General features: G+C 39.2%; 2 protein-coding genes across 2 annotated transcripts; one reads left to right on the top strand and one right to left on the bottom strand.

The window, feature by feature from the left end:
* The first annotated feature begins 6,054 nt into the window (after nucleotides 1-6,054).
* Nucleotides 6,055-7,367, top strand: LOC113345562 (tRNA-specific adenosine deaminase TAD3-like). The gene has a single exon (XM_026589327.1). The coding sequence runs from the start codon at nucleotides 6,055-6,057 to the stop codon at nucleotides 7,216-7,218; it is 1,164 nt and encodes a 387-aa protein (XP_026445112.1). The 3' UTR covers nucleotides 7,219-7,367.
* Nucleotides 7,368-7,426: 59 nt separating this feature from the next.
* Nucleotides 7,427-9,506, bottom strand: LOC113345563. The gene is made up of 4 exons (XM_026589328.1): nucleotides 9,209-9,506; nucleotides 8,222-8,330; nucleotides 7,904-8,108; nucleotides 7,427-7,748 (listed from the first exon to the last, which is right to left on the bottom strand). Exons 1-4 carry the CDS (start codon nucleotides 9,391-9,393, stop codon nucleotides 7,615-7,617), a joined length of 633 nt encoding a protein of 210 aa, XP_026445113.1. The 5' UTR covers nucleotides 9,394-9,506; the 3' UTR covers nucleotides 7,427-7,614.
* Nucleotides 9,507-16,055: the final 6,549 nt, after the last annotated feature.

The following is a 16,055-nucleotide window of genomic DNA, read 5'->3' as shown; positions in this document are numbered from 1 at the left end:
AAAATTTTTCATAATAAATCCAATGTCACCAGCTTTTGTAATATCATGATAAAAGCCATATGCATTTATAGCAAAAACACCCATTGAAGGAGGTAGAGCTGGCAAACGGGCGGGCCGGGGCTTGCCTGTTGCGGGTTCCACGGGTTGAAACCCGCGGGTTGAAATTCTTCACGGGTTGTTATTTCTTCAACCCGTGCCCGTAACGGGCTTAACCCGCGGGTTCACGGGTTAGCCCGCCCGTTTCAGAAATAAGTTAAGACACCGCAGTGACCGCACGTGGTGGAGTTCGGAGAAAACAAAGGCAAGAGTAATGAGGATAACTCTTATTTTCTTTTCTATTACTTCTCTATTCTTCTTTTCCTCTTTCTTCTCGTTTCTTCCTTCTTTTCTTCTGCTGATTTGAGAGACGACTGTGAGGTTTGATTTGAGAGTATCGATTGAGGAATTTGTATAATCAAAGAACTCGTGTAGTCGTGTTGATGTGTACGATGAGGTAGGTGGTGTTGTTGAATATATTTGAACTCTGGAAGAAGAAGAAAGAAATCAGTTAATTAGGGTTACAGAATTGATTATGAGATTGAGTATATAACTGTTGATGGACGAAGAATTATGGGTCTTTTACTTAATTAACGTTTTGAAGTTTTGAAGATGATCTGGTAGTGAATTGGGGAATTTGGGTTATGGTTCCGGAAAGATGAAATTCATTTAGGATTTGTGTAAAGCTGGGGATAAAGTCGAGTAGTAGATGAGGGGTTTTCATTACTGGGAATTAAGAAGTGGAATTGATAGTTGATTTTCAGATTCGTGGAAGGTATGGAGAAGTTAGGGTTTCTGTGATGAAATTGAGAATTAGGAATTCATGTAAAATCTCAAGGAAGGATTTAAAGATGAAATTGATGTTTTAGGAAGGTGATTACTTCTTACTGTAAATTGGAGGAGTCTGCTCATGCTACAAAATCAGTAAGTTGATATAAAATTAATTCCTTGTTGTTTCTTAATTTAGTTCTGTGATGGATTTATAAAAAAAAATGTGGAAATTAGACTATTTATTCTTTTCAATTTCAATGAATTCTTTTTTGGAGAATCAGAACTGTTCACGGATGTATTTGATTGTTATCAATAGAAATATTCAATAAGATATTGATTTTGTTAGCTCCGATCGAGTTTGATCGAGATTTTATGATAAAATATGGAATTGGACCAACAACAAATTGATTGATTTTCTGGGTTGTAGAAATTGATTAAGAAAATGATTTTCATTTAAGTTGATTCATTTTTTATGGCTTTTAAATGATGTCTCTGGGGTGCATACTCATGGTGTATCATAGTATTGATAGTAGAGATTAATGGAGTTGAAGAATGGTTTTACTAAACTTTGACAGTGATATGAGATAGTGCACGGAGATAGAGAAAGAGAATAGTCTTCACGGGTTTACGGGTTGTACCCGCGGGTTCACGGGACGGGACGGGTTAACCCGTTTACTCACAAGCCGACATTTCTCCAACCCGAACCCGGCTTGTTTTGAAACAATCCGATCCGGGTTCGGGTTTTCACGGGCCGGGCACGGGTTAACCTGCGGGTTTTGGCTTGTTACTGTGATTTTGTCTTATTATCTTCTCTGAACTTTAACATTTCTATTACTATGTTCTTAAATAAACTTTGTGCACCCAAAAGAGATCAAATCTGGGGAGCAATCACAAATTTCAAACACCTTCTCACACCTTTCGGACCAAATACACCATGTTGCAATAACTCTTTTAACAAGATCAAATTCAGAGATATTATTTTTCTATAGAGTGTCAAGCTAACAAATACAACCCTGCCACAAATCTTGCTGCAAATCAAAGAGGAACAAATTATAAATGAAAAACATTTAACAATACCAAATCAACTATCAAGAAGCAAATGTAGGGAACCAACTTACCTCGTCTGGGTGCACTCAAACTGGATAACTGCTAAGTTCCTTTCACTTCTGACATGCAATACCTTACTATAGGGATCAAAATCTCACAGGTTTAATTAGAATGATCTACGTTTTTGTTGTTAGCTAGGAACTCGTCATCTTGGCCTTAGAGAACGAGTGCACGTAAAATAGATGATATACAGCCAATAAAACAAAAAGTAAAGAAGATAAAGGTACATAGAGTGAGGGGGAACAAATTGTTTGTATACCTTTACTGACTTAGAAAAGGCCCTGATAGACCGTAGAATATTGACCATTGATTGGGTCACGGTATTTTGGGAAATCTTGTAAAACATGTATAAACTATTTTATGAAATAAGGAAAGGGTGGCCAAAACCCTAAAATTATTATCGTCCAATATGGTATCAGCCAAAACTTGATCCATCCATCCTCTTCTTCTCCTTCTTCTCTAAACAACGTCAATGGCGGGTGATAAAAAAACCCTACATCCGGCCTTTACCGTCACCAATATCAAAAACCTCATACCCATATTGTTAGACATCAAACAAGATGAATATTCGTCATGGGTTTTCTTGTTTAAACTCCATCTTCAAGCACACAACCTAATGTTTCTTATTGATGCATCAACCCCGCCGTCGGATATAGACGCCTCTACTATTCTTCAACTGGATGCTCTCTGCCGCCAATGGATGTTTTCCACCATGGCCAAAGATTTGATGCTCACTGTTCTCAAAACCGGAACCACAGCAAAAGAGATTTGGGATCATCTTCAACGTCTTTTTCAAGACAACAAAGGTAGTCGTGCCGCAACCCTCGAAAGTAAGTTTGTAAATCTCAAATTTATTGATTGCAATGATATTGATGACTACTATGATAAGCTAAAGGCACTTGCAAATAGATTAAGTGACCTTGATTTTCCCATGAATGATCAACGATTGGTAATAGAACTTGTCAACGGCCTTCCGGAGGAGTATAATACCGTTGCTTCGTTTATTCAACAATCCATGCCATTGTTTGACGCCGCTCGGTCTCAATTACGCACTGAAGAAATTCGACGTCAGCAACAATCTCACTCCAGCTCACATACAGCCCTTGCTGCCACCAACACTTCCTCTCCTGATCATAGTCGGCAACGAGGTACGCCTGCTGCACAGCCCAGCTTCATCACACAGCAGCGTCCGTTCTCTCCTGATGCCCAGCCCAGCTTGCCTATGGGTCGTCAGGCACCTCTTCTCCCCACTCCAGCAGGCCCAAGTTTCACTACCCAGCAGGCCCAAGTTTCAATTACACGTCTGGTCACAGCAACTGGCCTGTAAACTGGGCCTCTCCACCGAGCCCATACCCACTGCACCAAGCCCAATAGCCACTGCACCTTATTGGGCCTCACAACATACATTTTCTGGACGTGGCCGTGGTCGCCAGCAGCGTGGACGTGGACGTGGCCGTGGTCGTGGCCGCGGTACCCTGCCAGCCCGTTCACCACAAGCTTCCCACAACTGAATACCTCCAACCAACTGACATTGCTGAGGCCTATAGTTCCATGAACCTACACACTCCGGATAATGCTTTTTACATGGACACGGGTGCGACATCACATCTAACGTCCGATCCAGGTACTTTACAAAATGTCTTTCACTCTAGCAGTATTCGTTCTATCGTGGTAGGAAACGACAATAGCATTCCAGTCTCCGCTAGCGGTTCTAAGTTTCTAAATCTTCCATCCCATCCTCTTGTCCTCAAAGATACTCTTGTTGTTCCTTCCATCATCAAAAACTTAGTCTCTGTTCGTAAGTTTACTAATGATAATCATGTGTCTGTTGAGTTTGACCCTTATGGTTTTTCTGTGAAGGATTTGAGTTCGAGGAAAACTATCCTTCGATGTGATAGTTCTGGGGAGCTCTATCCTATAACCACTTCTGCCGTGTCTGCCTCATCTTCGCCATCTCAGCACCACCTCTCTCTTGCCGCCTGTTCACCTGACATTTGGCATCGTCTCATTGGTCATCCTGGCAAGGCTGTTTTAGATAACTTACGATCTCAGTCTTTCATTCAATGTAATAAAGATCATTCTCCTGATCTATGTCATTCTTGTCAAGTTAGCAAACATGTTCGTCTCCCTTTTTATGACTCTCAGTCAAATAGTGTTGCCCCTTTTGATATTATTCATAGTGATTTATGGACGTCACCGTTGAACATTAATACAGGATTTCGTTATTATCTTCTTTTCTTGGATGATTTCACAAATTATTTATGGGTATTTCCTTTAAAACTAAAATCCCAGGTTTACATCAAATTTCTAGAATTTCGATCCTTTGTTCAAACACAATTTGTACGTCCCATTAAATCCTTCCAATGCGACATGGGTCGCGAATTTGATAATTCATCTTTTCACACCTTTGCCAACCAAAATGGTTTGGTTTTCCGTTTCTCTTGTCCTCGCACCTCTTCTCAAAATGGTAAGGCCGAACCTATGATTCGTCGTATCAATGACATTACTCGTACTCTGATGTATCATGCTTCCGTTCCCCCAAAATATTGGGCTCATTCACTACTTATGGCAGTCTATCTTCACAACATTCTCCCAACTAAAATTCTCCAATTTCGCTCACCCGCATCAATTCTCTACAAACGTCAACCTACATATCATCATCTTCGCACTTTTGGTTGTCTTTGTTATCCCAATCTCTCTTCCACAACACCGCACAAGCTAGCTCCTCGCTCAACTAGATGTGTATTTCTTGGTTTTCCACCTAATCGTCGTGGTTACCGTTGTCTTGATATTGCCACACAAAAATTTATTATTTCCAGACATGTCACTTTTGATGAAAATGTCTTCCCTTTTTCCGAATCATCATCCCCAGAACTGTCCGCCTCTTCCGACCACCTATCATCTCCCATCCATCCCGTTTTGCGCTCACTGACAAACATTTCCACCTACCCCTCTAATACTAGTTCACCAGCCAACAACTCCCTTTCTCCTCCTACACTGTACACACCTCCTCATCGGCGTGTCAGCTCTTCCTCAGGCTCTTCAGCGCCCACTCCGTCTTCCTCGACTCTGTCTCCAGTTTCATCGTCTCATGTGTCCATCCAGTCTTCACCAACGATAGCTGCTGCCACTCCTCCGACTGTTCTCCCGTCCACATGACTATCTACTCGTGCTTCTCATGGTATTTTCCGTCCCATCCAGCGACTCAACCTCAATGTCCAACATACCTCTTCCATTTCTCCCCTTCCACAATCTTACCTTCATGCCCTTCGCGATCCAAACTGGAATCCTTCCATGAAAGACGAACACACTGCTATAATTGACATACATACCTGGGATCTCGTCCCTCGTCCTCGTGACGCTCATATTATTCGATCGATGTGGTTATTTTGTCACAAATTTAATTCCGATGGCACTCTACAGCGTTACAAGGCACGACTAGTGGCTAATGGCAGATCTCAACAGGTTGGAGTCGATTGCTTTGAGACGTTTAGTCCGGTTGTTAAACGTGCGACTATTCGTACTATAGTATGGCAGAATTGCTTCAACCCCACCAAAATACAGTTCCGGCTGAAAAACACAATAGTGTCACATCGAGTACAAATTGCTTCAACCCCAATTACAAATAAATTAGCAATTGAAATTACCTCATCCAGGTGTATAATTCTTGCAACTTCCACCATTACTTGCAATGCGACCAGTGGGTCTTCTGATGATGAAAAAAGAATTTGTATCTCAGGTCCATAGCCCTTGAGCTGCAACAATTTCTGTCAAAGCAGAGATAATCAAGCTTTGCCAATTCATTCTAGGTACTAAGAAGTACTAGAAGCAATCCACCCAATCATATTCACAAAAAATCGATCAAAACCATAAAATTCTCACCTTTTTCTTCTCAAAAAAGGCATCATCATTGGTTAGTGTTAGCACTAATGAAAAATCACTAAACCCTTCCATGTTCTCCCAGTCTGCAAATAAAGATTTTTTTTTTTGAATGTACACAAATTTAAGGGCTTGGGCTCACTTATTTTCAACCGTTAGATCTAGGTTTTGCAAAACACATTCCAATCCAAAACCTTTAACTTAGTCCTACATAAAGCTTCAACCTTTTTGTGAGTTTCACTACAGAATCTGAAATTCCGAATGGGTTTGAAGAAGAAGGGAGAAATTCTTCACATCCCAGACAAAATTCCATTGAAACCCAATGAGCAACCAACCATTGATGTATTTGCTTCAGTTATAGAGCCAAAACTTACCAATACCCTTGTAAAGAAGTTGAGTAAAATTGCACCCATGGAGAATTACAGACACATTAAGAGAGTTTGGAAGAAGAAATATGTGGGAGAAGGAGGAGGAGGAGGGGATAATTTTCCGTTGATACTGATTTTATGCATTGCTGCTGAGAATGGTGGGAATGAGTTGCTGCCAGATGATGTTGCCGAGTTGGTAAATGCACACCAGTTGAGTCCTTTTATTGCAAAAGTTCACAAGTACGCCGCAATATCAAGAGAAGAATGGATTGAACAGTGCAAACTTTGGCCAACATCTTATCATCCACCAACTTACAATATTGAGGGCATTACAGGGTTCAGTGAAAAGGATTCAAAATCAGTATTCCAGTTTATGAAGATGGCTCTGGAGATGACGGAAGTGGGTGGTGCGGGAGTTGTCAATGCAGCGGTTATAGTAGATCCTTCAATTAAGCAGGTGATTGCTACTGCAAATGATCAAACATGTCGGGCAATTAGTGCATCCACAGTGGATGCTGGAGTTTCTTGTTTGTATCCATGGAATTGGACTGAGCAAGACACTGCTGCTGCAGGAAACATAGATTGCTCTTGGCATCCGTTGCGACACGCAGCTCTTGTTGCCATTGAACAGGCATCCTCCAGGGATAAGAAGCTATATCCTGCTGGATTGGAGGGTTTTGAAGATCAGTCTATTGATCAAGTGGATGGTACAATGCCGAAAAGACAGAAAGTTGATTCTGTGAAAGATGAGAAGGTTTTGAAAGCAGCTTGCTCTAATGGTGGTTCTTCTGAAAGGGGTGAACGGCCTTATTTGTGCACTGGTTATGACATTTTTGTCGCTTGGGAGCCTTGTACAATGTGTGCAATGGCACTTGTTCATCAGAGAATTCGGCGCATATTTTATGCTTTTCCCAATCCTAATTGCGGTGCACTAGGCAGTTACAGACTACTAGGAGAGAAAAGCTTGAATCATCACTATGCTGTTTTTAGAGTTCTATTACCCAAGGAGGAATCCTCGGATTCTAAAATTGTAACAAATTTTAAGATACAGTATTAACAATGAATGATGGAAAAGCCGGAGTTTCTCGGTTTTCCCACAACACTAGCTAGTTGCTTTTTTACTTGTTGTTTCTGCAACAACAAAACTGCGTGGTCGTGTCTCTTATAGAGAAGAGACACATTTGTCATCCAGCACTTCCTGCAAATCCCCTTAGTCTTTGCAAAACAATGCAGCATTTGATCTTGCAGATGTAAGAACACAAGGGTTTTGACAAACTACAAAGTCGAAACCTCCATATTGAACCATAATATTATGCCATCCTTAAGTTGCTCAGAAACTTTTACATATGTCCCACTACACAACAAGTACTAACACAGAAGCAAGATTTTCATTTGGAGGCACAAATGTCAAAAGGCAACCACGTCAAACATAATACCCACTCTAAATTAAATTTCAATACACACGATCAATAAGACTGTAGTTTTTCTCATCCGGGAATAATCCGTGACGGCCAGCCTTGAATCCTCCACCCGTAGGATGCTGGACATTGTAAGACTTGCAAAAACAACAGCCATTGTTTTTATCTCCTGCAAGAAGAATTTGTAGATTAGCCAATACAAGAGTCATGAATCATAATATAATGTTCCCCGGTTGACAAACAAATCATTTAGCAGGCAAAACAATGCACCTAACTGTAGCAGTAAGAGACGAACAAAACCACATCTACTTGTCAGATACACACCTGTAATTAAGTTCTTTGGCCCCATACATTTGCAAAACGTGACATGACGAACATTGTCGGTAGTCGTCAGTTCAGCAAAAAACATCTCCTCTGGAGCATCAGGAACATCAGTCTTCTTAGCCGTGAAGTCGACATGGTGAAGAAAGCATGTCGCAAGAAGCACAGGTGTATGGTTACCAGGCTCCACCAGCTCATATTTTGCACCCTAGGAATTTGAGGCCAAGGCAACAAAACGAAAAACAAAGATTAAGGGAATCAAACAAAAGGGGTGATTTGATTTCAAGAAAAGCGATAATAAAGATTCAGAAGAAAACTCACTGCGTTTCTATCGTTATAAAAACTAATGGCCTCAGTTGCATATGGCCTTACGATATCCTGACATTCTTTAAGTGTGTACAGACGTAACTCATTGGGTTTATCCATACGCCTGAAACAGCAAGGATAAAAACCAAAATCATTCAAAAGTTTGAGCAAATCAAAAGTGTTCAATTGAGTTTGCGATAACAAGATGTGTCAATAACCAGTTAACCATGTCTATGTTTAATAAAATCATGATCAATTTCAGACCCCAATTTGTTAGATAGAGAATAGTTACAGAAAAAGAATGACTTTATTGCTTTGTTTGAAAGAGTTCTACAAAGTTTCCCCTTCTTCTTCTTCTATTCTCTTGCTAATTTTTTCTGCCTTCCTACAGATACTCTCTTGCACCCTATTTATATGTAGCACTACTTCCATTATTCTAGTCGTCCAAGGAATGGAACCTGCCCTATGTCTGTAATCTTCTAAACATAGAATTCCTAAGTCTTCCTTCTAGGATTAGGAGGAGTTATTATTGTAAGAATTACAAGGACATCATAGGAGCACCAAGAACAAATATATAGGAATCCAGGATAGCAATCCTGGCCAGGATGAAACTGTCATGTTATGTGTCAATTAGGCTCGCAGCCAAAATAGCGATGTGATTGGAAGTGTTTAAAATGGATAGCACGTGGGGTACCACAAGATAAGCAGCAAACATGGCAACAACAACAAACATTGTACAGTAATAATAGAAGTTAAATCGAGCATTTGGTAAACATCAATTTCAATATTTGTCACAGACCCAATAATCAAACAAAAGAGAGATGATTATAACAGTTAAAGGGGCAATATCTACTAAAAGGATGAATCAACAAATAAATAGAAAACAGGGGCTCCAAAATCCCCCAAAAAAATCCGCAATTTATAAATCAATTAGGGATTTCAAAACCCCATCCCAGATCAATTAAACAGTCGTTGAAAAAAATAAATAGATAGTGAAATTACGATTTTTCAGAGTTGGATGAAGAACTAATCCTCAATCCCTTCGAACTCCGCAGGTCCCCCATCGTTTTACCCTTTCCCTCTTTCAAAGATGAAGAACTAGCGCTCAATTTCTTCGAACTTCGCATACCCGACGTCGTTTTATCCCCTCCCTCTCTCTCTTTCACAGATGAAGAAATAGCCATCATTCACATCAACCTCTTCGAACTACGCAGATCCGTCATTGTTTTACCCTCTCTCTCTCTCTCTCTCTCACGGGACTTCGACACCTTTACGGCTCTACCTTCACGCCTGACCCTAAATACATACCAGTGAATTTGGTATTTAATGTCATGGGCCTTTTTAATGAACCGTTTATTGGGGACTACTCGGAAAAATGGGGGACTATTTTGTGATAAAAATGTCCACTCTTCATTATAAGGGGTGTCCTAAAAGATTAGGAAAGACTAATCTGCTCTTATCCTAATTTAGGGTATAAGTAATCTTAATACCCTACTAATCTAACACGTTACCCACTAATTAAAACCTAAACTTAAACAAAACCCAAAAATCAGTTTCAAATTTTTCATCTCCTTCTTCTTCTTTTTCTCCTCCTCTTTTCCTCTTCTTCATAACATCGACGTTAATCGTCGATTCTAAAAAATTTCATCGTCGATTAATCAATCATCATAAACAATGTGTTCAAAGAAAACACCCAGACTTTCAGGATTGAGTCAAGGACTCCCATATATAGTGAATCTCCCAAAAGAATTGATGCTTCAAAAACCAGTTGAAGCACCCTTCAGAGGCAAATTAAATCATCTAACAGCAACCAACACCTCTGATTCAAGTGAAATGCAAATCCGCGGGTAATTTCCTTTATACCCATTCTTTTTAATTCGTTATTTGTTGAAGAAATCGATTAGAAATCATGAAAACTCATTGAAAATGGTAGTTACAGTGTATATTTCGGTTAGGAGAAATTTTGAAAACCCTAGATTTTCTGTAACCGAACTTTAACATGAAGAATAGTTCGACAATGTCGCGTTTTTTTTAAATTTTTTAGTTAACCGAACTCTGTTGTTCGGTAATCTCGATTCAAAAACTTGCGTAACCGAACTCCTTCTTTATATGCGAAATTAGAGTTCAGTGTAGTCGATAAATTTATATGGGTAACCGAACTCTTGTGTGATATAGTCTGGTGACTGAATTATATAGTTCGGTGTGCTCGCAAAAAAACTTGCTTAACCTAACTCCTTCTTTTTATGGGAAATTAGAGTTCGGTTTTGTCGATCAATTTATATGGGTAACTGAACTGCACAGTTCGGTATGCTCGAAAAAAAATATGCCATCACCGAACTAGGTTTGTCCTTTGAAAATATGAGTTCGATTTGGTCGATAAAAAATTTTTCTAACCGAACTACTGATCATGTTAGCTCCAACTGTTGTGTTTACTTTATTATTTAGTTCTATTTGTTTACATTATTATTTAGCTAATTCTTTGGTTTTTGTTCATTAGAAACAAAGGAAAAATGTTGAAACTACAAGTAGATGAGGATTTGAAAACTCCCACCCCTCGTGTGGCAAAACATTTAGATTTCCGAAACCGTGGTGCCACAAATGCTAAACATGGAGGGGGCTCGTTACCGGAAGTGAACCAAGAGAATGTTCGTGATGCAAGACAAGATGTGAATGAAGAGGTGATGGAGAATATAATTGACAATGATGGAGAGAATGATGATGAAGAAGAGGAAGGAAATGAAGACCAAGAAAATGAAGAGGAAGGAAATGGAGACCAAGGAAATAAATAGGAATGAAATGAACAAGAAAGAGAACAAAATGTATAGGAGGAAGAAATAGGACCCGTCAACGAAGGAGAAGGACAAGAGGAGGAAGAGGAGGGAGAGGAGGAAGAGCAATAAATTGTCCATGCTAAATAGAAAAGGAAGCTGAAGCTGCCTTATCCTAGATACTCACACATTCCCGCTAATGATTTGTGTTTGTCACCAGTGAACCCAACTTATGGTACTACAATTGATGAAGGGACAACATTGTTTGGATACAAAAATCATGGGCTGCGAAGATCTATGCGACAAAGGTATTATTTTAAGTTCATTATTAACTAAGAAAACGTTTTTTTTTGGGACATGTTTCGTCAAGTATTAATAGTGTTATGTTCTTTTCGTAGGATCATAATGATGCATTTCGTGTCATTAAACGTCAAAAGGCGTCCACAAGGGATATTTCTTTGGAGTGTGACGAGTTTGTATCCAAGGTTAAAGAATGTGTGTTATGGAGAGTTATTGAGTACGCACATGTGGAATTTGACTCTGTTGCCGTATCCGCATTTCTCGAGAGGCATTATCCCGAGACATATACTATGCATCTTCCATTTGGCGAGATGGGAATTACTCCCGATGATTGTCATAAAATCACCGGCTTACCAGTGGAAGGTAAATGTCTTCGAGAAGGCTACAACTCCTCCATGAGTTATGAAGCTCTTGAAGAATTGGCTCTAAAATGTCTAGGATGGGATGCAAGAAAGTGTCAATGTGAGTTTAGACGTTATGTGAAGTCCCTTGTTCGTGGCGATGAGTATAATCCAACAGATGCTAAGGGAACAATGAAGAAGAAGCTCAAGAAGTTCAAGTTGGTAATGTTGAAGGCAGCATTTTCTGGGACCAAAAAGAAGGTGAGAAAAGGATTGTTGTTGATGGAACCAGAGACCCTTAGGCATCATGTCACCGCTTATTGGTTATATATGCTAGGAACTGTCATTTTCCCCGACACTTTTGGAAATAGGGTGGATGTACATTATCTACAACTTTTGGAGCATCTTGATGAGATGAACAAATACTCTTGGGCCACTGGGGTGCTTGCTTTTGTTCTACAAGAGACGAGCAAAGGTTCGAGGATTAAGTGTAATCAAATTGGAGGTTAATTAACTCTTGTTCATGTGACCTTCTACATTTTTAATTAGCAAATTTTTCGCTAAATTGTTCCGCTTCCAATTCAATTTTCATATACGTGGTTAATATTTTTGTATTTTCGCATAGGTTTGGATTTACGACCACTTTCCTTCATGGGTCTTGGCTAAGGAAAAGACACCTTATCCCCATGACCAACCTACAACATGAAATGGTTGTTTTTGGACGCACAAAAGAAGTCTAAAGAAGAGAAGTTGGCTTCTCCGAGGGAGGAATTGGATAAAGTTACGGTGAACGATGTGGTATTTCATCCATACGTTGTACCCGATGATGTCTATGTAGATGAAGACGACTTGAATGGTTTTTCTATCGTCTCTCCTTACTATGGACCAATTTGGAATCCTAACGGCTACGCAATATATAATCCAAGGAGAATACTAAGACAACTTTTTTGCGTCCAAATGGATCCCGACGTGGAGAATGAAAATTTCACTTTGTTGGTTGAAGGAACAAAGAACACTGAGAAATACTTTGAGTCCAAACATGAACCTACTCCTGCGGTAGCACATTGGAATGCACTTCAGAACTACCACATACCTTTAGGTGATTGTGTACCTTGTCATGGAGATGTGAATGCATGTGATGATGCTTATATGTCGTTTTATGAAGAAATTAGTCATCGTATTGTGATAAATAAAGAACAACAAGTTAAGACTGATGCGGCGAAGGCTAAGGCAAAGGAGAGGGAGGCTAAGAGAGCTAAGAAGGAGATTCCTATTTGTGGAGAAGAAGATAAAAAGTTATGGGATAATGTGGTAAGAAAATTTCTTTATCTTATACTTTTCGGTTGTTTCAAAGTATTGAAAATGTATTTACTTGTGCTTATAATTGGAATTAGGTGTCGAAGGGTTCGAAATTGTTGAAGAAATGGATGGATAAAATCAAAAGTGGAGACACGATGTTGACCAATGAACAAACCGATTATTATAAGCAGTGGGAGGGTCTTATAACTAAAAGAATGGTGGATCCAAGTAAGTCTAAGCAATTGAAGAAGGGTCGATAACAAGGAGAATGTTCAAGTCGCGATGTGGAGGAGATGAAACCCCAAGTAATGAGGAAGTTCGACCTAAAACTCGTGGTAAACAAGAAGGTGGTAAGAGGGGTCGTAAAAGTGGTCGTCAGTGACTTCTTATGCTTTTAGTTTCAAAAAACATATTAGTTATGGATTCAAGTGATGGTTTAATTTCGTGTGTTTGTGTGTTTTAAACAATTACTTAAGGATTTCGTAGTTTGGTATGTATAACACTTTTATATTTGTTTTAGAACCTTGTTTGTGTTTTCAATTTTAATTGGGTGTGTCTTTCAATCTAATAAGCCTACAAGTACGATGTTTTAGTAGGTTGTTCGGTAACCTGTTACAAATCCAGGGTCACCGAACTGAAAGTTCGGTAATCTGTCATAAAACCACTGTCACCGAACAAGGTGTTCGGTAATCTGTCAGAAAATCAGGGTCACCGAACAAAGTGTTCGGTAACCTGCAAAATCGTACCAGGTTGCCGAAGTTGTGGTTCGGTCATCTCGCAGTATTTTCACGGGCCACCGAACTTATCTGTAGGATGAAGCAAAATATTCACAAAAAAGTTCGGTTCCATACTGCAACTTTAGTGCCACCGAACTATGGGTTCGGTTAGCAGGTCAAAAATATTGAGATAACCGAAATCTTCTCTGCATACTCAAAATTATGTTGTTGAACATGTTGGAAAATTCATTCTCTTGATGCGGAAACCACTTGAACCAACTCTTAGGTTTGTTTTAAAGTGTTTTTGGAATGATATATATGTTTAGTTGGCCTGTGAGCCTTCACAAAAAAGTTCGGTTAGAAGGTGTATTTTTCAAAAAACCGAACTCCAAGTTCGGTGTGCTCGCAAGTTTTAACTGACTAACCGAACTTTTTGTTCGGTTAGCAGATCAAATTTTCTGAGGTAACCGAAATCTTCTCTGGATACTCAAAATTTTGCAATTAAACATGTTGGGAAAGTAATTCTGTTGATGCAGAAATCACATGAACCAACTCTTAGATTTGTTTTGAAGTGTTTTTGAAATCATATATATGTTCAATTTGCTTGTGAGCCTTCACAAAAAAGTTCGGTTGGAAGGTGTAGTTTTTGAAAAACCAAACTCAGGGTTCGATGTGCTCGCAAGTTTTCATGTCCTAACCGAACCTCTAATTTTGAAATTAAAATGTTCTTTATCTGACACAATTATAGTACATAATTTTGAAATTAGAATGTAATATGAAGTAATGGCTAATTTTATGGCCGTTATACACCCAAGTGGTGTATATATATGTGTCATACTTAACATTTTGTTTCAAAATCTTATAAAAATGGCAGCTACTAGTCCTAAATTAACTTTATATGAAGATCTTTCTCTTTGCAGAAACTACACATTATACTATCCAAGGAGGGGTGAAGAACGAATAATGAATGGTATTATGAGTCAAAGTTATTGGGGGGAAATTCATGAGAAATTCTGCTCCGACACAACAAACCCTCATAATCGTGATCATGTAGCTTTGTTCATTCGGTTTGGAAAGATTAAAGAGATGGTTGTGGAATTTATGGATTTATTTCGTATTGTAAGGCGGTATCGACTTAGGGGTGAAGGATTCGACGAAATCATTTTAACATCAAAAAACGAATGGAGAAGATGGAAGACAAAGGATTTCAAATATGAATATCATTTCTGCATCCTTAAAGACTTCTTCATAACGCGTTTCGTATATTAGATTTTATGTAATTTTATTTTGGAAAGTCCTGTAAAAGTTCGGCAATGTCCTGTAATTTCATATCCTAACCGAACTTCAATGTCAAACTCAGAATTTCATATGTTAGTAATGTTCGGTAACCTGGTATTGTACACCAACAACACCAAACATTTTGTTCGGTTACCTGGAAAATATTTTTCTTGATACCGAACCGTTGTTCGGCTACCTGAAATAGTTGAGCTGGTAACCGAACAAGGCTTCGGCAAACTCGATACTAATATGTCCTAACCGAAATATTATCTGGCAACTATATAAAATACTAATATTTACTTCATAATTAATACCACTCTTCAAAAAACATAGTATTCCATTGATAAGACGAATTAGTTCCATTACATGTGTCATTTAATCATCCCCAAGTGAAATTAGACCTTCATGTACAATTTCTTCCGACTTCTTCAAAGCATTCCACATCTCCATGTTAGGCTCATACATGATACACCAACCCAACATTCTATCCGGATTAAATGCATGCCAATAAGAGGTTACACATATTGGAGTCAATGGACAATCGGGTTTTAACCGGAGGCCTATAAAGTGGTTGTTGTTAATTAGCCATCACACATCTCCTTCGTTTGAGTTTCTCAACACATACGGTTGTTTTCGGGGTGTAGGTGAAACTAACATATTTTGAGAAATAATGAACCACACAATTAAATGCCTCGGCGATTAAGTGTCCACATATAGGCATGCTCATCCAATAATCCGATGTCATCGGATGGCCCCCATGAAGACGAAGTTGATACCTAACATATTGCTCATTGAGACTACCCTCCCCATCGCACAACATTGTCTTGTAAAAGGACGGATTCTCCTTTAGTTTGGACAACAACTTTTGCCTTATATGAGTGATTGCACACCCATTATGTTGTTTCGCACCTTCGATGAAAGGCCCGAGTTGTTGATTGACAACATGAAAACCACAATTACCATCCGGAGGAACGTCGCCGGTGGATATAACGTATTCTCTAATGTATATAGGTAGCTCATTCAAATAGTCTAGATTTGGAGCCTTAAACTTGACGTCGCCGGAAGATGGTTGGGTTGGGAAAATTGGAGACTTAAGCTTCACGTTGCCGGAAGATGGTTGGCTTGGTTGTGATGGACACATCAGACC

The sequence above is a fragment of the Papaver somniferum genome, unplaced genomic scaffold (assembly GCF_003573695.1).
Source record: "Papaver somniferum cultivar HN1 unplaced genomic scaffold, ASM357369v1 unplaced-scaffold_81, whole genome shotgun sequence".
Classification (NCBI taxonomy): domain Eukaryota; kingdom Viridiplantae; phylum Streptophyta; class Magnoliopsida; order Ranunculales; family Papaveraceae; genus Papaver; species Papaver somniferum.
Note: the sequence above shows the minus strand (reverse complement) of the source record. Positions and strands in the feature narration are given on the sequence as shown.

Bases quoted from the DNA above. Each gene is read 5' to 3' on its own strand.
- LOC113345562 (XM_026589327.1), top strand. From the start codon at position 6,055: ATGGGTTTGAAGAAGAAGGGAGAAATTCTTCACATCCCAGACAAAATT.
- LOC113345563 (XM_026589328.1), bottom strand. From the start codon at position 9,393: ATGATGGCTATTTCTTCATCTGTGAAAGAGAGAGAGGGAGGGGATAAA. The intron at 8,109-8,221 runs GTGAGTTTTCTT...TCAAATTCCTAG, and splicing joins TTTATAACGATAGAAACGCA to GGTGCAAAATATGAGCTGGT. The intron at 7,749-7,903 runs GTGTGTATCTGA...TTCTTCTTGCAG, and splicing joins GCCAAAGAACTTAATTACAG to GAGATAAAAACAATGGCTGT.